Consider the following 18,194-nt stretch of genomic DNA (forward strand, 5'->3'; position numbering starts at 1 on the left):
GTTCCTGGAAGGGAGGAGATGAAAGGGCAAGTGTTATACCTTAGTGGTTAGATGGCAAAGTGATGTGAGGAGCAGAGTGGCTGGTGGAGATGGGTGATGCAAACCTGGGAGTCACAAAGGGAGTGGTCCCTTCAGAATGTTGCAAGGGAGGGGTGGTGGTGGGGAGATGTGTCTGGTGGTGGAATCCTGCTGATAGTGGTGGTGGAAATTATGGATAATAATGCAATAAATGTGGAGGCTGGTGGGGTTAAAGGTGAGGACAAACCCTTGTAAGGTAAAATTATACAACAACGCCCACGGGTTCTTGGGAAGAAAATTCATAATCCTTTGTAAGAAAAGCTACCCTATTTCACTGAATTGGACAAGTTCTTATTAAGAGTTGTGTTGTCTTATTGATTTCCTTATGAGTGGAAATATTTTCTGCATCTACTCTCTTGAATATATTTTTAAACCTTCTAAATCCAAGGTAATATAGTCTGTTTATACAGTCTTTCCTGATGAGTTAACCCTTTTAGCTCTTGTGTCATTCTGGTGAACATATCCTGCCATCCCTCCATGGCTAATTTATCCCTCCTGTGATGTCAGCTACTAAATGCAGTGTTCCAATTCTGGTCTGATTAGGGCCTGTTCTTGGGGGAGGCATAAATAGTCACAAAACTTTTTAATGAACCATTTTAACAGAGTAAAGCATGTGTGATCACTTAGACTCCGACCTTTTGTCTCCTTTCCAGAAAGAAGAGTGACGACCCTAGGAGCGTTGACCTACATTTTGTCAGATTAGAGTGGGGTTGCAGCCAACTTAATTTTCTCCCCATCTCCTCTCCAGGCAAATGCTTTGTTGACACTTATTGCAAGAAGATTTGAGAACAAGAATAGAAACATCTTGCTCCAATGATATCAGGCCCTGGCTTCTGCATCTCGAATATTGTGCATAGGTCTGGCCTCTTTGTCGAAGGGAAGATAGATTTGCAATTGAAGGAATGCAGCAAGGGCCAACCAGATTGATTTCTCAGTGGGTGGATTTGTTGCGTGAAGAGAGATTGTGCAGACTGAATCTACACTCCCTCGAGTTTACAATAAGATGTGATTTCATTGAAACAAGCAAAATTCTTACAGGAACACAAGAGATTCTGCAGATGCTGGAATCTGGAGCAACACACACAAAATGCAGGAGAAGCTCAGTAGGTCAGGCAGCATCTATGGAGGGAAATAGTCGACATTTCGGGTTGAGACCCTTCATCAGGACTGGAAAGGAAGAGGGCAGAAGCCAGAATAAGGCTGGGAGAGGGGGAAGAGCACAGACTGTCAGGTGATAGGTGATACCATTCATCTGTCCTATCCCACAGGTGACCCCTCTCACCTGGACTCACCTATCACCTGCCCATCCCCCGACCTTCTTATTCTGGCTTCTACCCTTTTCCTTTCCAGTCTCGACCTGAAATGATTACTGTTTATTTCCCTCCATAGATGCTGCCTGACCTGCTGAGTTCCTCCAGCATATTGTGTGTGTTATTCTTACAGGGCTCAACAGGGTGGATGCAGACTTGATGTTTCTCCTGCGGAGTTTAGAACCAGGTGTTGCAGATTCAGAATAATGTGTCATCTATTCAGGACAGAGGTGAGAGGAAATTTCCTTTCACATAGAGGGTGGCGAATATTTGGAATTCTCTACCCAAGAAGGCTGTAAAGGCTCTGATGCTGAGTACATTTAGTAACTGAGGCTGATAGATCTATTAAAGGAATCAAGGTATATGGGGTTAATGCAAGAAGGTGGCTCCAACGTAAAAGATTGGCCATTGAATGAAAATTGGTGGGAGAACATTTTGCAATCAGCATATTTGGACTCTACAAATGGACATTGATAGGTTGAGAGGACGAAAACTTGGCAAATGGAGGTTAATGTGTGAAAGTGTAAGGTCAAGCACTTTGGTAAGAGGAATCAAAAGGCAGGATTATTATCTAAATGGAGAAAGATTGCAGGTGAGCAAAGTATAAAGGGATTTAGATGGTTTTGTACACAAATCGCAAAATGTTAGCAAGCAGTTACAGCAAGTGGTTAAGAAGGTAAGTGGCATATTGGCCTTTATTGCAAATGGGTTGGAGCTCAGAAATAGGTAAGTATTGTTACAATTGTATAGGGTGCTGGTAAGAACATACCTGGAGGATTGTGCACAGTTTTGGTCCCCTTATTTACTGGCAAGCTTCAAAACCTGGGCCTCTGTACCTCCTTCTGCAACTGGATCCTCAACTTTCTTATCAGGAGACCATAGTCAGTGTGGATTGATAACAACATCTCCTACTCGCTGACAATCAACACAGGCGCACCTCAAGGATGCGTGCTTAGCCCACTGCTCTACCCTCTCTACACTCATGACTGTGTGGCTAGGCACAGCTCAAATGTCGTCTATAAATTTGCCAATGACACTACTGTTGTTCATAGAATCTCAGATGGCGATGAGGAGGCCTACGGGTGTGAGATAGATCAGCTGGTTGAGTGGTGTTACAACAACAACCTCGCACTTAACGTCAGCAAGACCAAGGAATTGATTGTGGACTTCAGGTAGGGGAAGTCGGGAGAACACACACCAGTCCTCATTGAGGGGTCAGCAGTGGGAAGGATGAGCAGCTTCAAGTTCCTGGGCGTCAACATCTCCAAGGATCTATCTTGGGCCCAGCACATTGATGCAATCACGAAGAAGGCATGCCAGCAGCTCTACCTCATTAGGAGTTTGAGGAGATTTGGTATGTCACCAAAGACTCTTGCAAATTTCTGTAGATGTACAGTGGAGAGCATTCTGACTGGTTGCTTCATAGCCTGGTATGGAGGCTCCAATGCACAGGATCGCAGGAGGCTGCAGAGGGTTGTAGACTCAGCCAGCTCCATCACAGGCACAACTTTCCCCACCATCAAGGACATCTTCAAGAGCCAGTGCCTCAAGAGGACAGCATCTACCACTAAGGACCCTCACCATCCAGGACGTGCCCTCTTCTCGTTACTACTGTACCATCAGGGAGGAGGTACAGGAGCCTGAAGACCCACACTCAACACTTCAGGAGCAGTTTCTTCCCCTCTGCCATCAGATTTCTGAACGGTCCATGAACGCATGAACACTGCCTTGTTATTCCTTTCTTGCACTATTTTGTTTATTTTGTAATTTATAGTAATTTCATGTCTTTCACTGTACTGCTGCCGCAATACAACAAATTTCATGACATACAAGTCAGTAATAATAAACTTGATTCTGATTCTGGCATTGGAGGAAGTCTATAAGAGATTCACTTGAGATGTGAGGGCTGTCCTATCAAGAGCAGTTAAAGAAACTAGATCTATATTCTATGGAGTTTAGATGAACAAGGGGTGATCTTATCGAAATATGCAAGATTCTGAGGGACATGACAGGGTGGATGTTGAGATGTTGCCACTGGTGAGAATGAGGGGACATAATTATAAGGGGACAGTCATTTAAAACTGAGGTGAATTGGAATTTCTCTCAGAGGATGGTGAATCTCTGGAATTCTACAACCAGAGGGTTGTGCAGGATAGGTCACTGGGGTACTTAAAGAGGAAATAGATAAATTCTCCAACGATCAGGGAATTGAGGGCTATGAAGAACTGGCACAGGAGAAATGATGCCTGGGGCAGATCAGTCATCAGCATATTGAATGGCAAACTGTATTGAGGGGCCGAGTGGCCTACTGTTGCTCCTATTCTTATGGTACAGCATGAAAGAGGAGCTGAATGGCCTACAACTGCTTCTCATTCTTATTTTTTCTGCTCTTTGCTTTGGATTAATGTGGCAGTGCTGCTGGTGAGTGCCAGGACCTGCAGTAAGATGGCTGCAGTTAATTTGGTCGGGCAAGATGTTGACTTGGGAGGTTTAAGGGATATTGGGCCAAGGTAGGTGGATTAGAGATCTGTCAAGAAGGGTCAGCCTCGATGGCCTATTGTTTCTTGTTCCTTTAATTCTTTCAGTTGTACTTTTGCCTGGCTAGCAAAGGACTTCAGGAGGCCTATTACACAGGCTACGAAGGTGGAACCATTCACTACAGATGCAAACTTTTAGGTAAGTTGGAGGCTTTGTAGGATGGAGATTGAAATATCTATTAGCCTTAAAACAGCATTGGAGAATAGCTGGACTAGAGGGAGGTTTGATGTATGAGAATAAGTACTGTAAGATTGGTAGAATGGACAGAAATTGTAAAGTAATAGTTTTTGGTCAGAAAATTGTATAAACCAAATGGTTCATTTTTAAAAATGGTATAGAAAATGAAAGGCTTCATACACTTTAAAACTGGCAGGGCAAATTGAGAAGGGGAAGTTGAAATGTCACATTACAGCTGTACAAGACGTCAGTGAGACTGCACTTGGGAGTATTGTCTGCAGTTCTGGTCACCTAGCTATAGGAAGGATGTCATTAAGCTAAAAAGGGTGCAGAAAACATTCACACGGATGTTACCGGGACTGGAGGACTTGAGCTATAAGGGGAGACTGTACAGGCTGGGGCTTTTTTTCCCTGGAGCCAAGAAGGTGGAGGGTTGACTTTACAGAGGTATACGAAATCATGAGGGACATTAAATAAGGTGGATGGTCACAGTCTTTTCTCATGGATAGAGGAGGTTAAAACTAGAGGGCATAGGTTTAAGGTGAGAGGGGAAAGACTTAAAGGGGATCTGAGAGGCAACTTTTTCCACACAGCAGGTACTAGGCATAGTGACATTGTGACTTTTGTGTACCTTGTGCGACCTTGTGATATTGTGGGAAGTTGCTGGCTGTTCCGGATTTGGTCACGGTTGCACAACTTCCAGCCACGGTTAGCGCCGCCCCGTGCGAGGCTCCGCCGCCACTGTTTGTGTTTCGTTTTGTGGGGGGAACCGTGGCGGACCGAGGAGCAGCGGGTTATCCCTCTGTTACTGGCTCTTACTTAGAGACGCCACTCCGGCCTGCGGCAGCCCCCGGATCACCCCCCGGCCCTCCATCCCCGGTCTGCTCCAGCATTCAGGCCCAGCCTGTGCCGCAGGGAAGGTGAGCGTTACCGTGGGTGTCTTCAGTCGGTGTGAAGGTGCTTTGCCTGGGGTCGGCGGGCCCAGATCCCCCAGTGCAGAGGGCAAAGGTGGAAGGGTTACAACATCACAGTAGTTACACATCAGGGAAGGAGTATTAAGGGCTGGAGCTTTGGAGTGCTGTAAATCAGGTACAGTTCTGAGGCTCCACTCGGAGTGTCGGAGTGCGAGTGAACAGCCTGGAGGAGCAGGAGCAACTTACCTTCACTGTAGAAGAGAGGCATTGACTAGCGGAGTGGTAGTCGGGAAGCAGTCGTCGTCGGAGTGGTAAGGCTTTGGTTCAACAGGCTTCGGCTCAACAGGCTTCGGCGAGAACAGGTAAGAGGCGAGAGTTATAGTAAGGGGGTAAGTCACTGGTTTATTTATTTAGTAGCATTAGCAGTATGCCTGTAGGATTAGTTTTGTGCTTGGAGTGCCAGATGTGGGGACCCTGGGAGACTTGCAGCCTCCCCGAGGCCTACATCTATGTCAGGTGCATGGAGATGTGGCTTCTTAGGGACCATGTTAGGGATCTGGAGCTGCAGCTTGATGACCTTCGGTTAATCAGGGAAAGTGAGGAGGTGATTGACAGGAGCTATAGAGAGATAGTAGAGAGCACTTCTGTGGCAGTCCCCCTCAGAAATCAGTATATCGTTTTAGATACTGTTGGAGAGGATGATCTGACAGAGGAAGACCACGGTGATCAGGACTCTGGCACAGTGCCTGGTGCCGTGGTCCAGCGAGCAAGGAGGAATGAAGTAGTTATAGGGGATTCCATAGTGAGGGGAACAGACAGGAGATTCTGCAAGCCTGATAAGGAAACCCAGATGGTATGTTGCCTCCCTGGTGCCAGGGTACAGGATGCCTCAGATCGGGTCCAGAGTATTCTGAGGGGAGAGGGCGAGCAGCCAGAAGTCTTGGTACATGTTGGTACCAATGACACAAGTAGAAAAAGGGAGGAGGTCCTGAAGGAAGATTACAGGGAGTTAGGAAGAAAGTTGAGAAGCAGGACCTCCAGGGTAGTAATCTCAGGATTACTGCCTATGCCACGTGCTAATGAAGGCAAGAAGAGCAGGATCAGGCAGATGAATGCGTGGCTGAGCAACTGGAGCAGGGGGCAGGGCTTCAAATTCTTGGATCATTGGGATCTATTTTGGGGGAGGTATGACCTATACAAAAAGTATGGGTTACACCTGAACTCAAAGGGTACCAGTATCCTGGCGGGAATGTTTAACATAGCTGTTAGGGAGGGTTTAAACTAATTTGGCAGGGGGAAGGAAACCAGGATATTAGGGTTGAAGAAGAGGAAAATAGAAACAAGTCAAAGATAGTGTGCAGCAAAGATGGCAAGAAGGACGGGCAGGTGAAAAGACAGGATAATGTGCTGTGCAATAGAAATACAGTGAAATCAGTAGCAGATACTGGTCTGAATGTACTGTACTTAAATGCACGTAGCATTAGAAGTAAGGTGGATGACCTTGTAGTACAGCTACAGATTAAAAGATATGACATTGTGGCCATCACCAAGTCATGGCTTAATGATGGATGTGATTGGGAGTTGAATGTCCAAGGGTACACAGTGTGTAGGAAAGATAGGCGGGTAGGCAGAGGGGGTGGAGTGGCCCTGATTGTAAGCAACGATATTAAATCACTAGAAAGAAGGGACATAGGATCAGAAGAGGTAGAATCCTTATGGGTTGAATTAAGAAATGGCAACAGTAAAAGGACCCTAATAGCAGTTACATATACACAGGCCCCCAAGCAGCAGCCAGGATGTGGAATACAAGTTACAGCTGGAAGTAGAAAAAGCATGTCAGAAAGACAATGTCAAGATAATTATGGGGCATTTTAACATGAAGGTGGATTGGGAAAGCCAGTAAAGTAGTGGATCTCAGGAGAGAGAGTTTGTGGAATGCCTTCTGGATGGCTTTTTGGAGCAGCTAGGGGATCGGCTGTTTCGGACTGGGTGCTGTGTGACGAACCTGAGGTGATTAGGAAACTAAAGGTAAAGGAACCCTTAGGAAGTAGTGATCACAATATGATTGAGTTCAGTTTCAAATTTGAAAAGGAGAAGCTGATAGCAGGTGCATCAATATTTCAGTGGAACAAAGGAAATTACAGTGGCATGAGAGACGAATTGGCCCAAATTGATTGGAAAAGTAAGCTAGATGGAGGGACGGCAGAGCAGAAGTGGATGAAATTTCTACAAGAAAGGAGGAAAGTGCAGGATAGATATATTCCAAGAAAGAAGAAAATTATGAATGGAAAAATGACACAAATGTGGATAACGAGAGAGGTTAAGGCTAAAATAAAAGTAAAAGGGAGGGCATACAAGGAAACAAAAATTAGTGGGAAAACAGAAGACTGGGAAACTTTTTAAAACTTACAGAAAGAAACTGAGAAAGTCATTAGGAAGGAAAAGATGAATTATGAAAGGAAGTTGGCAAATAACACACAAAAGGATACTTTTTAGAAGAGTTTTTTAAAATATATGAAGAGTAAACGACAGCCACGGGTAGATATAGGACCGATTGAAAACGGTGCTGGAGAGATTATAATGGGTAACAAAGAGATGGCAGAGGAACTAAATGAGTATTTTGCATCACTCTTCACTGTGGAAGACATCAGCAATATACCTGATAGTCAGGGGTCTCAGGGAATAGAATTGAGTACAATCAAGATTACTAGAGAGAAGGTGCTCAGGAAGTTGAATAGACTAAGGACAGATAAGTCTCCCGGACTGGATGAGGTGCATCCTCGGGTTCTGAAGGAGGTGGCTTTAGAGATCGTGGAGGCATTGGAGATGATTTTCCAGGAATCAATAGACTCTGGCATGGTTCCGGAGGACTGGAAGGTCGCAAATGTAGTTCCGCTGTTTAAGAAAGGAGGGAGGCAGCAAAAGGGAAATTACAGGCCTATTAGTCTGACATTGGAGGTTGGAAAGTTATTGGAGTTGATCGTCAAGGACGAGGTTACGGAATATCTAGAGGTGCACGACAATATAGGTCCAAGCCATCATGGTTTCCTTAAGGGAATATCCTGCCTGACCAACCTATCGGAAATTTTTGAGGTAATCTCAAGTAGGATGGACAAGGGAGAAGCAGTGGATGTTGTGTATTTGGATTTTCAAAAGGCCTTTGATAAGGTGCCGCACAAGAGGTTGCTTAATAAGATGAGAGCCCATGGAATTACAGGAAGGATATTAGAATGGGTAGAGCATTGGCTGATAGGCAGAAAGCAAAGGGTGGGAATAAAGGGATCCTGTTCTGGTTGGCTGCCAGTTACTAGTGGTGTTCCGCAGGGGTCGGTGTTGGGTCCACTTCTTTTTACACTGTATATCAGTGATTTAGATTATGGAATAAGTGGTTTTGTGGCTAAGTTTGCAGATGACACCAAGATAGGTGGAGGAGCAGGAAGTGTTGAAGAAACAGATAGGTTGCAGAGAGACTTGGATAGTTTAGGAGAATGGGCAAAAAACTGGCAGATGAGATACAATGTTGAGAAATGCGCGGTTTTACACTGGAAGAAGAAATAAACGGGCAGATTATTATCTAGGTGGGGAGAAAATTCAAAATTCGGAAGCACAAAGGGACTTGGGGGTCCTCGTGCAGGATACCCTAAAAGTTATCCTTCAGGTTGGGTCGGCGGTAAAGAAAGCGAATGCTATATTGGCATTCATTTCAAGTGGAATAGTGTATAAAAGGATGTGTTGATGAGGCTCGATGGGGCACTGGTGAGACCTCATTTGGAATACTGTGTGCAGTTTTGGGCCCCTTACCTTAGAAACGATGTACTGATGTTGGAGAGGGTTCAGAGAAGATTTACAAAGATGGAATGAAAGGCTGACATATGAGGAGCGTTTGTTGGCTCTTGGACTGTATTCTTTGGAGTACAGAAGAATGAGAGGGGACCTCATAGAAACATTTTGAATATTGAAATGACTGAACAGGGTAGATGTGGTGAAGTTGTTTCCCATGGTAGGTGAGTCCGGGACAAGAGGGCACAGTCTTAGAATTAGAGGGTACCCATTTAAAACAGAGATGCGGAGAAATTTCTTTAGCCAGGAGGTCATGGATTTATGGAATTTTTTGCCATCTACAGCTGTGGAGGCCCCATCATTGCAGGAGATTGGTAGGTATCTAATTAGTCAGGGTACCAAGGGATATGGTAAAAGGCCTGGAAATTGGGGCTAGATGGTAGAATAGTTTAGCTCATGGTGAACTGGCAGAGCAGACTCGATGGGCCAAATGGCCTACTTCTGCTCCTTTGTCTTGTGAGTACAAGCTTCCAGAGGAGTTGGTAGAGGCAGGTACAATTACAACATTTAGATGACATTTAGACAGGCACACGGAGAGGAAAGGTTTAGAGGGATATGGGTCAAACACAGGCAGGCACGATAGTGTAGCGGTTAGCGTAATGCTATTATAGCGCCAGAGACCCAGGTTCAATTCTGGCCACTGTCTGTAAAGAGTTTCTATGTTCTCCCTGTGACTGCATGGGTTTCCTCCGGGTGCTCCAATTTCCTCCCACATTCCAAAGACGTACGGGTTAGGAAGTTGTGGGCATGCTAGGTTGGCACCAGAAACATGGTGACATTTGCAGGCTGCCCCCAGAACACTCAACACAAAAGATGCATTTCACTGTGTGTTTCAATGTAGACATGACTAATAAAGAAATCTTGTCTTGTCTTGTCTTAAATGGACTACCTCAGGTAGGGAAATTGGTCAGCATGGACAAGTTGGGCCAAAGAGCCCGTTTCTGTGCTCTATAACTTAAAAAAAGAGCATTTTTAGTAAAAAGCACAAAACCCAAGAAGATTCCTAAATTTTTACAAAACATGAATAAAACCCCATCGGGGATACTGTGGGTAATTCTGGGCACTGCGTCCCAGGAAGGCTGCGGGGGGGGGGGGGGGGGGGACACGGAGAAGGTACCCAGAGTTGTACCACGGCTGGAGGAGTTGAATCCCACAAGAGCTGGAAACACCAAAGGGGAAGGAGACGGAGGGCCGGAGGAATCAGGAGGCAAAGTATTTCGGACCTGAACCAGATCTGGACTCGGTACCAACTCAATGCAACTGCACTGTGTAATGATCTGACCTGTACCATCGGTTTGCAGGACAAGTTTTTCACTGAACCTCCGTAAAACCATAGAAAAAAACCATAGAACCATACAGCACAAAACAGGCCCTTCGGCCCACCATGTTGTGCCCTCCATCAAACCACCCTCACACTACCTAACCCCTTCCTCCCGCATATCCCCCCATCCCACACTCCTCCATATGCCTATCCAACAAGCTCTTGAACCTGTTCAATGTATCTGCCTCCACCACCACCCCAGGCAGTGCATTCCATGCACCAACCACTCTCTGGGTGAAAAACCTCCCTCTGACATCTCCCCTGAACCTCCCACCCATAACCTTAAAGCCATGACCTCTCGTCTTGAGCATTGGTGCCCTGGGAAGGAGGCGCTGACTGTCTACTCTATCTATTCCTCTCAATATTTTATATACCTCTATCATGTCTCCTCTCATCCTCCTCCTTTCCAGTGAATAAAGCCCTAGCACCTTAAGCCTCTCCTCAAGTGACAATAATAAACCAACACCGATCTGCAGCCTTGGAGAGGTCACCGGCCCCCACGATTAACGCTGCATCTTTCCCATTGCTGAAGCTTCAACTATGAAGCCGGCTGTCTGAGCGGCCCCCCCGGGACACGGGCCGAGGGCGCGCCCCGCCCAGGCCCCCGAGGGGACACGGACCGCCTGGGGCCGGCCCGGGGAGTTTATCCGTTACCGGGCGGTGGTCGGAGGGGGGGGGAAGGGGCGGGTACCGGGGGAAGAACCCGGGCGGGGCGGGGTTGCCCGGGTGACGGCGGATGGAAGGGGTGAAGCGGCAGTGACCCGGATGTAGACGGCACGGGCCGGGAGGAGGAGCGGATCCAGGGAGCGGAGCGGGTAACCGGGGGGGAGCCGGGGAGGGGGAGAGGTACCGGGGAGCGGGTAACCGGGGGGGGAGCCGGGGAGGGGGAGAGGGAGAGGTACCGGGGAGCCGGGGAGGGGGAGAGGTACCGGGGAGCGGAGCCCGGGGACGGAGCGGGTAACGGTGGGGGGGGCCTCCCGGACTCACTGTGGTGGCAGTGGGGGCCTGGGGATGGAGCTGGTAACAGAGGGGGGTGAGAGGTACCGGGAGAGGGTGCCCGGTCCGGGGGGGGGGCGGGTACCGGGGTCTGGATCTACTGGGAGGGATGGGGGTGGTAGCGGGGTGGGGGGAGGACTTACCATCGTGTTTGCACTGATACAGGGGTTGACCATGATTCAAGGGCCAATCTGGTGTTTGTTGCCACCTTGAATCAGCTGTTGCAGCGACTGCCATTGACATCAAGGCAGCTTTGTGCCCAGTGAGGCAGCAGGGAAAGGTCTTCACCGACTGGACTCATTGCATAATTATGTACTCATTAAGGATGATGATGTGTTTGTCCGTGGACAAACTGGTGGTGTTCTTCAGTGTGCTGTCCCAAGCCAAACCACCTTCAGCTGCTCTGCCCCTTTATACTTCTCCCCCAAAAGGTCAATGTTTCAAAGGAATGCACATTTGTTTTGTTCCATTTAGAAGTCCTCGGATAATGAAGTTTGTGCCTGTGACTTAGCAAGCCTTAAGTCCTGGGTGATGGGTATCAGCTGTGTTATGTAAATACCAGGCAATGACCAACCCTAACAGGGAGTCCAATGACTGACCCTTGACATGCATCGGCATTGTTATTGCTGAGTCCTCCGTCACTGGCATCCTGAGGGTGATCATTAAGCAAAGGACTAACTGGATTAGCCATGCAAATACTGTGCTTGAAAGTAGTCAGAGGCTGAGTGACCTGGTTTGCCCAGAGGTGCAGCAGTTAGTGCTGCTGTCTCACAGTGTCAGAGACCTGGGTTCAATCTTGACCTTGGGTGCTGGCTGTGTGGAGTTTACACGTTCTCCCTGTGACTCTGTGGGTTTCCTCTGAAGACCCAAAAATCTATGGGTTGCTAAGTTAAATTACCCCTAGTGCAGGAGAATGTGGGGGAGTTGATGAGCGTCTGAGAAAGAATAGGTTACAGGAAGGTAAATGGGGCAAAGGCACAGGTGGGATGCTCTGAAAGTTGGCATGGACCTGATTGGCTGAAAGGTATCCTTCTGTGTTAGAGCTTGTGTAAATTATGCAAGTGATACTCCTCGTGATGCCACAATCCTTTTTATCATTTACAAAGCAAAAGTCAGGAATATATTGGAATACTCTCCACTTGCCTGGATGAGTGCAGCACCTGCCACGCTTTGAAACTTGCCATCATTCAAGAAAAAGCAACTTTCAGGAATGGTGAACCATCCACCAGCCCAGATGTTCAGTCCCTTCACCACTGTTGCTGTAGTGTGCATTGTCGAAAAGGCACCGATTACTTGTGAAGAATTCTTTGGCCGAAAATCCAAAAAATCTGCAAATACTGGAAATATGAAATAAAAGCTGGAAGAACTTAGCAGTTCAAGCAGCATCTGTGGAAAGAGAAAGTTTAACGTTAATCAAACTGTTAGACCTGAGAGCCTTTGACCTAAAGTTAAATGTGTTTCTCCTGCCACAGATCCTCCCTGACTTGCTGAGGATTTCCAGCTTTTGTCCTATTATTTCTCCTATTACCAATGGAATTTGGGAACTGCTGTATGTGCATTATATGTGCATTAGCAACTTCCTACAAACAGCAATAAGATAAATAATTGGATCACTTATTTTAATGAGTGAAAAATGCATTGGATATTGGGTGAGTTATTTCCCTTGTTACAGTGATGTGGAGTCTCTTGCGTGCTCCTGAGGGGGTCGTCCTCAGTCGATTCATATGGAAGACTTGAGAAGAGAGGCCATTGGAGATTGTAGTTCAAGGGCAGAATTTGAAAACAAGGCTGATAATTTTGAAACCCTTGAGGTAACCAAGAAAATTGATGAAGGCAGAGCAGTAGATGTGTTTACATGGATTTTAGTGAGGCTTTTGACAAGGTCTTGCATGGTAGCTGGTCCAGAAGTCTGAGGCATGTTGACAAACTGGATCAAAAATTGGCTTGGTGATAGGAGGCACAGGTTAGTGGTGTATGGGTGTTTTTCTGACTGGAAGTGTATAACAAGCGGTGTACTACAGGGACCTTTATTGTTATATGCATATAAATAACTTGGATGAGAATGTAGGTGGTTTGATTAGTAAGTTTGCAGACAACATGAAAATTGGTGGAGTTATACATGGTGAAGAGTTGTCTAAGGATACAGTGGGATGTGCATCAGCTGGAATTAAATCCAGCCAGTGTAAGGTAATGCCATTTGGGAAGTCAAATCTTGGTAGGACATGTAGAGTAAATGGCAGGGACTGTGGGAGCATTGATGCACTGAGAGATCTTAGGGTACAAGACCATAGCTCCCTGAAAGTGGTGACTTAGGGAAGTAAAAAAGGCATTTGAAATGCTTGCCGTCATAGGCCAAGGCATTGAGTATAAGAATTGGGGCATCATGCTACAGCTGTACAAGACATTGTTGTGTTTGGTTCTGGTCGCCACATTTACAGGAAGGATGTGGTGGCAATAGAGAGAGTGCAGAAGAGGTTCACCAGGATGTCGCCTGAAATGGAGGGCTGTAGTTATCAGGAGAAACTGGATAGGCTGGATTTATTCTCACTGGGACGTAGGAGGCTGAGGGGTGAGCTTAAAGGTTTATAAAACCGAGCGACATGCGTAGGATAGATAGAACCTTTTTCTCAGGGCAGTCTAGAATTAGGGGGCATAGGTTTAAGATGAGAGGGGAGAAAGTTAATGGAGATCTGAAAGGCAGATTTTTGGCATGGAGTTGGTGAATATCTGGAACAAGCAGCCAGGGGAAGCGGTGAAGGCATATACATTTACAATATTTAAAAGGCATTTGGACAAGTACTTGCATAGGAAGGGTGTAGAGAGATATGGGCCTAATGTGGCAAATGTAGTGTAGTTAGGCCTTATGGTCAGCATGGACAAGGTGGAACGAACAGGCCTGTTTCTTTGCTGTACAATTCTATGATGCAATGATGGGGGGCTGGAATCTCTGGATGACTCTGCCATGCTGCTTCATTGTCTTTGATCTTGCCATGTTTCCTGATTTTTCTTTTTGTCTTCCTAAAGATGGCCATGGATACGCGGTTCACCAGGGGCAAGTCAGCCATCTTGGAGCGATCGCTCACTCGCCCCAAGTCTGAGGTCAGCCTGAGTGCCTTTGCTCTGCTGTTCTCTGAGATCGTGCAATACTGTCAGAACCGCGTCTACTCTGTATCAGAACTGCAGAACAAGCTGTCGGAGCTGGGCCAGCAGGTGGGGGCACGGATCTTGGACGTGCTGGTAATGCGAGAAAAGAACGGCAAGCGTGAGACCAAGGTCATCAACGTGCTGCTCTTTATCAAGGTCAGTGTGTGGAAGGCCCTGTTCGGCAAGGAGGCAGACAAGTTGGAGCAAGCCAATGATGACGACAAGACCTATTACATCATCGAGAAAGAACCACTCATCAATGCATACATCTCAGTGCCCAAGGAGAACAGCACACTCAACTGTGCCTCCTTCACGGCAGGCATTGTAGAGGCCATCCTCTCTTATAGTGGCTTCCCTGCCAAGGTGACAGCCCACTGGCACAAGGGCACCACCCTTATGATCAAGTTTGACGAGTCTGTCATTGCTCGTGACAAGACTTTGGATGGACGATAAGGTGTGCAGTTTATGCCCGTCACTCAAACACGCCTGGGTGCACTCCCTCTATCGCATTTCTCACTGACCTTCTACCCTAAGATGTCAAGACTGTAACTACGTGCAGTGTTAAGATAAATTTGTCTCCATCTGCCTTCCTGTTTCAAATTGTGGACCATTGACCATTCCAAGTGTGAATGTTTTTCTGTTAACTGTATCCCTAATTCTGCCTGTACCAGTCTTCTGGTGTTCTGGGACTTTATTGCTTTAGGAAATCTAAATAAGGATGGATTCTTTCACATCTGGTATTAATTATCTGTTGTGTGTGGAAATTAGAATTGCATATAAAACATTTACAAAACCCCAGGTTGCTGTGTTGGTGGTGATGAGCTCTCCGGTTGGTGGTGATTCCATATATGTATGTTTGAGTTGTAGGCAGTCCTTGTCTGGTTCTGAGAGTTCTGCTTGAACTCATTGTGATTTTCAGTGAGGGGGGTCCCCCAGGACAGTTTGGAAAGTGGTATGGTTGGGATAATATAAGCTGTGCTGTGCTGTGCCCAACCTTTACACTGGAAATCATTCATATTTGACCACAAGTTTTTAAAAGAACTTCACAGATATTTTGTGCCAGAGTTGGGGAGTTTTTGTTTGCACTCTGTCGAAATCAGTTAATTTATTTGATTCTTTCACCTGAGCCCATCTGCAGTAAAAGTGAGTCTAGGAGCAGTTGTATTTTGTTCTAATAAAACTATTGCAGAATTAATTTCTGTAAAATTAATGGAATGATTAAGAATTGTGATGAATTGTGCATCCAGTATGCAGCTACCTGACTTGCTTCTGTTTCTGTTGTATCTACTGGACAGAGACTCCTTCACAGATGATTCAACAATGACATAATCAGACATTTTTACTCTATTGTCACTCTCTGCACAGTGCGCTTGGTCATCTCATGAAGGCGCTAACTTGTGGCAAGACCAGTAACTATAGGTACCAGAAATCTGAAATAAAAGCAGAAGGGAGAGCAAGCTATCGGCATTCAGGAGGAACCATTTCCTCTGAGGCTCCCTTCATCGCAGCCACTCCCCTTGCAGCACCCTTCTGTGAGACTGCAGGAGATGGAACACCTACCCTTTTCCCTCTTTTTCCTCTTTTACCATCCAAGGATTCCAACACTCCCTTCAGGTGAAACAACAATTCAATTGCATTTCTTCCACTTGATGCTCAGACTGTGGTCTCCTCTTCCCTGGTGAAACCAATAGCAGAGGGTTGCAAAACACTCTGTTCAGTCCACAAGGGTGAAACTGAACCTCCAGCTGCCTGTAACTTTAATTCTCTGATCCAGTCCACTTTGGCCTCTTAAACTGTTCCAATGAAGCCTTGCGTAAGCTCAAGGAATAGTATCTCATCTTCTGTCTCGGCACATAGCAGCTTTCAAGACCTAACATTGCATTCAGCAACATCAGATAACCAACCTTTCCAGTTTGGATCAGAACTGGCTGGTTCTGAAGAAAGGTCATCAAGCTGTAACATTGAATTAATTTTTTTTCTCCACAGATGCTGCTTGACCTGCAGTGTATTTTCAGCTTTCACCTTTATGTCAGAGTTCCAGCATTTTTTCTCACTCCTCTGTCTCGTTCATCTCTTGCACCTCCAGACAGATTGGCTGCGATGAACAAGCCTTCACCAACCTGTCTCAGTTGGCACCAGCAGTACTTTCTTAATTTGGTCCGTCTCTAAATCTCCACTCTATCATAGACATTACCCTTGTTCCTACCATCCCTCCTTTGCAACTTAGATTTAAATAAAAAATATTTTGTCCCTGTTCTGATGACAAGTCATTGACTAGAAACATTAATTCTGTTTCTCTCTTCACAATGTCTAGCATTTATCTTCTTTGTCAATATTTTTATTAATTTCAAATAAGAAGTAAAAAATGCATGAAACAAAGGAAAAAAAGAAAATGTTACAAAATAGATTATATTGAATCACACAAGAAATCACAATGCTTCATATTGATTAAAAAAAATCAATTGATATTGATAAATTGGAATAATTTTATTACATAAAAAAAAATCTAACCCCACTACCAAAACCAAAGCTGTTTAGTAACATCCTAAAGACATAGTAGTATTGGCCAATATCTGTACATTTAGCACCAAATCAGTGGTTTTGAAAGTAGTTCGAAAAAGGTCCCCATAATATTTGAAAGTTCAGCATAGATCCAGAAATAGAGCAACGGATCTTCTCTAAATTTAGATATGACATAACATCCCGTAACCATTGAGCATGAGTGGGGGGAATAGTTTCCTTCCATTTAAGCAATACAGCACTCCTGGCTATAAGAGAAATGAAGGCCAATATGTGTAAGTTGGAAGTCTCCAGAATTATATCTTTTTCTCCAACAATCCTGAATAATGCAGTTAAAGGATTTGGCTTAAAATTTATTTTAAAAAGTACGGAAAATGTTTGAAATACCTCCATCCAGAATTTTTCCAAACTCGGACATGACCAAAACATATGGATTAAGGAAGCCTCTCCATTATTGCATTTGTCACAATAAGGAGATATATCTGAATAGAAACGTGATAACTTATCTTTGGACAGGTGGACTCAACCACTAGCATTTTTGTGTAGGCTCAGTTACAGAGGTGCTGACTAACTGGCCCTTTCACCAATATCTAGCACAGGTGGAGGGAACTTGTTGTGCAACTTGCCCTCTGCACCCCACAGTAACTGGTTGAAACTCAACTTCCCTTGTCCACTGGTTCTGTTTTTTGGGCATATGCAAAGAAGCCACTCAGGTAGAGTTCAGATGACTTAATAATCACTGTATAAGTTGTGATTTTTTTTTAAGTAGCCTAAGTGTGGCAGCCCGCACACGTGGGACTTGAACCGCCATCGGGAGCCACGGGCAGACACACGGTAGCGCGTTTGGAACTACCCGCTTGGGGCGGACCCTCCGGGCACAGTCGGACATCACGTCCGCCTCGCGGGTCGTGGGGGCCTGTGGGATGGGAGATTTAAGCGCGCGATTTTGAATCAGTAAAGGGTTTTTGAGTTCAGCACTCTCTGCCTCTGTGTGTTCCTTTAGTAGCACGTTGTGTGCGGCTACATAAGCATAATTACATGTGACCTGTATCATCTGATTCTAAGAATACACAGTAGAGCGGAGTATTTTCTTGACCAATCTGAGACAAGGCCATTGTCCCAGCCAGTATCCAATTATAATAAATCTCCTTGGATTTAATTAGTCAATGTCCTGTCTCTCCAAAGACAACTTGTACTCAACAGGCCTACTTTCAGTAGCTATGTTTCCTCTGCTGCCATCTGTGTCCATAAACCTGTTACCTCTATGTATTCCTGCAGAGATTGTTTGGAGAATAAGCCTGTAGCCCCTTTTTTATTGCTTTTGAGTCTTGCAGCAACCAATCACATGGTGCACAC

General features: G+C 45.7%; 1 protein-coding gene across 2 annotated transcripts; it reads left to right on the forward strand.

Annotated features, from left to right (window-relative positions):
- Positions 1–4,866: 4,866 nt before the first annotated feature.
- Positions 4,867–15,116, forward strand: trappc5 (trafficking protein particle complex subunit 5). 2 transcript variants are annotated; one of them, XM_052042246.1, is made up of 2 exons: positions 4,867–5,023; positions 14,199–15,116. In XM_052042246.1, the coding sequence occupies exon 2, from the start codon at positions 14,199–14,201 to the stop codon at positions 14,769–14,771; it is 573 nt and encodes a 190-aa protein (XP_051898206.1). In that variant the 5' UTR covers positions 4,867–5,023; the 3' UTR covers positions 14,772–15,116. The 2 variants fall into 2 exon arrangements, with proteins under 2 accessions (XP_051898206.1, XP_051898205.1); XM_052042245.1 differs by lacking the exon at positions 4,867–5,023 and adding an exon at positions 10,875–10,993.
- Positions 15,117–18,194: the final 3,078 nt, after the last annotated feature.

This window comes from Pristis pectinata, chromosome 31 (assembly GCF_009764475.1).
Source record: "Pristis pectinata isolate sPriPec2 chromosome 31, sPriPec2.1.pri, whole genome shotgun sequence".
Lineage (NCBI taxonomy): Eukaryota > Metazoa > Chordata > Chondrichthyes > Rhinopristiformes > Pristidae > Pristis > Pristis pectinata.

Bases quoted from the DNA above. Each gene is read 5' to 3' on its own strand.
- trappc5 (XM_052042246.1), top strand. From the start codon at position 14,199: ATGGCCATGGATACGCGGTTCACCAGGGGCAAGTCAGCCATCTTGGAG.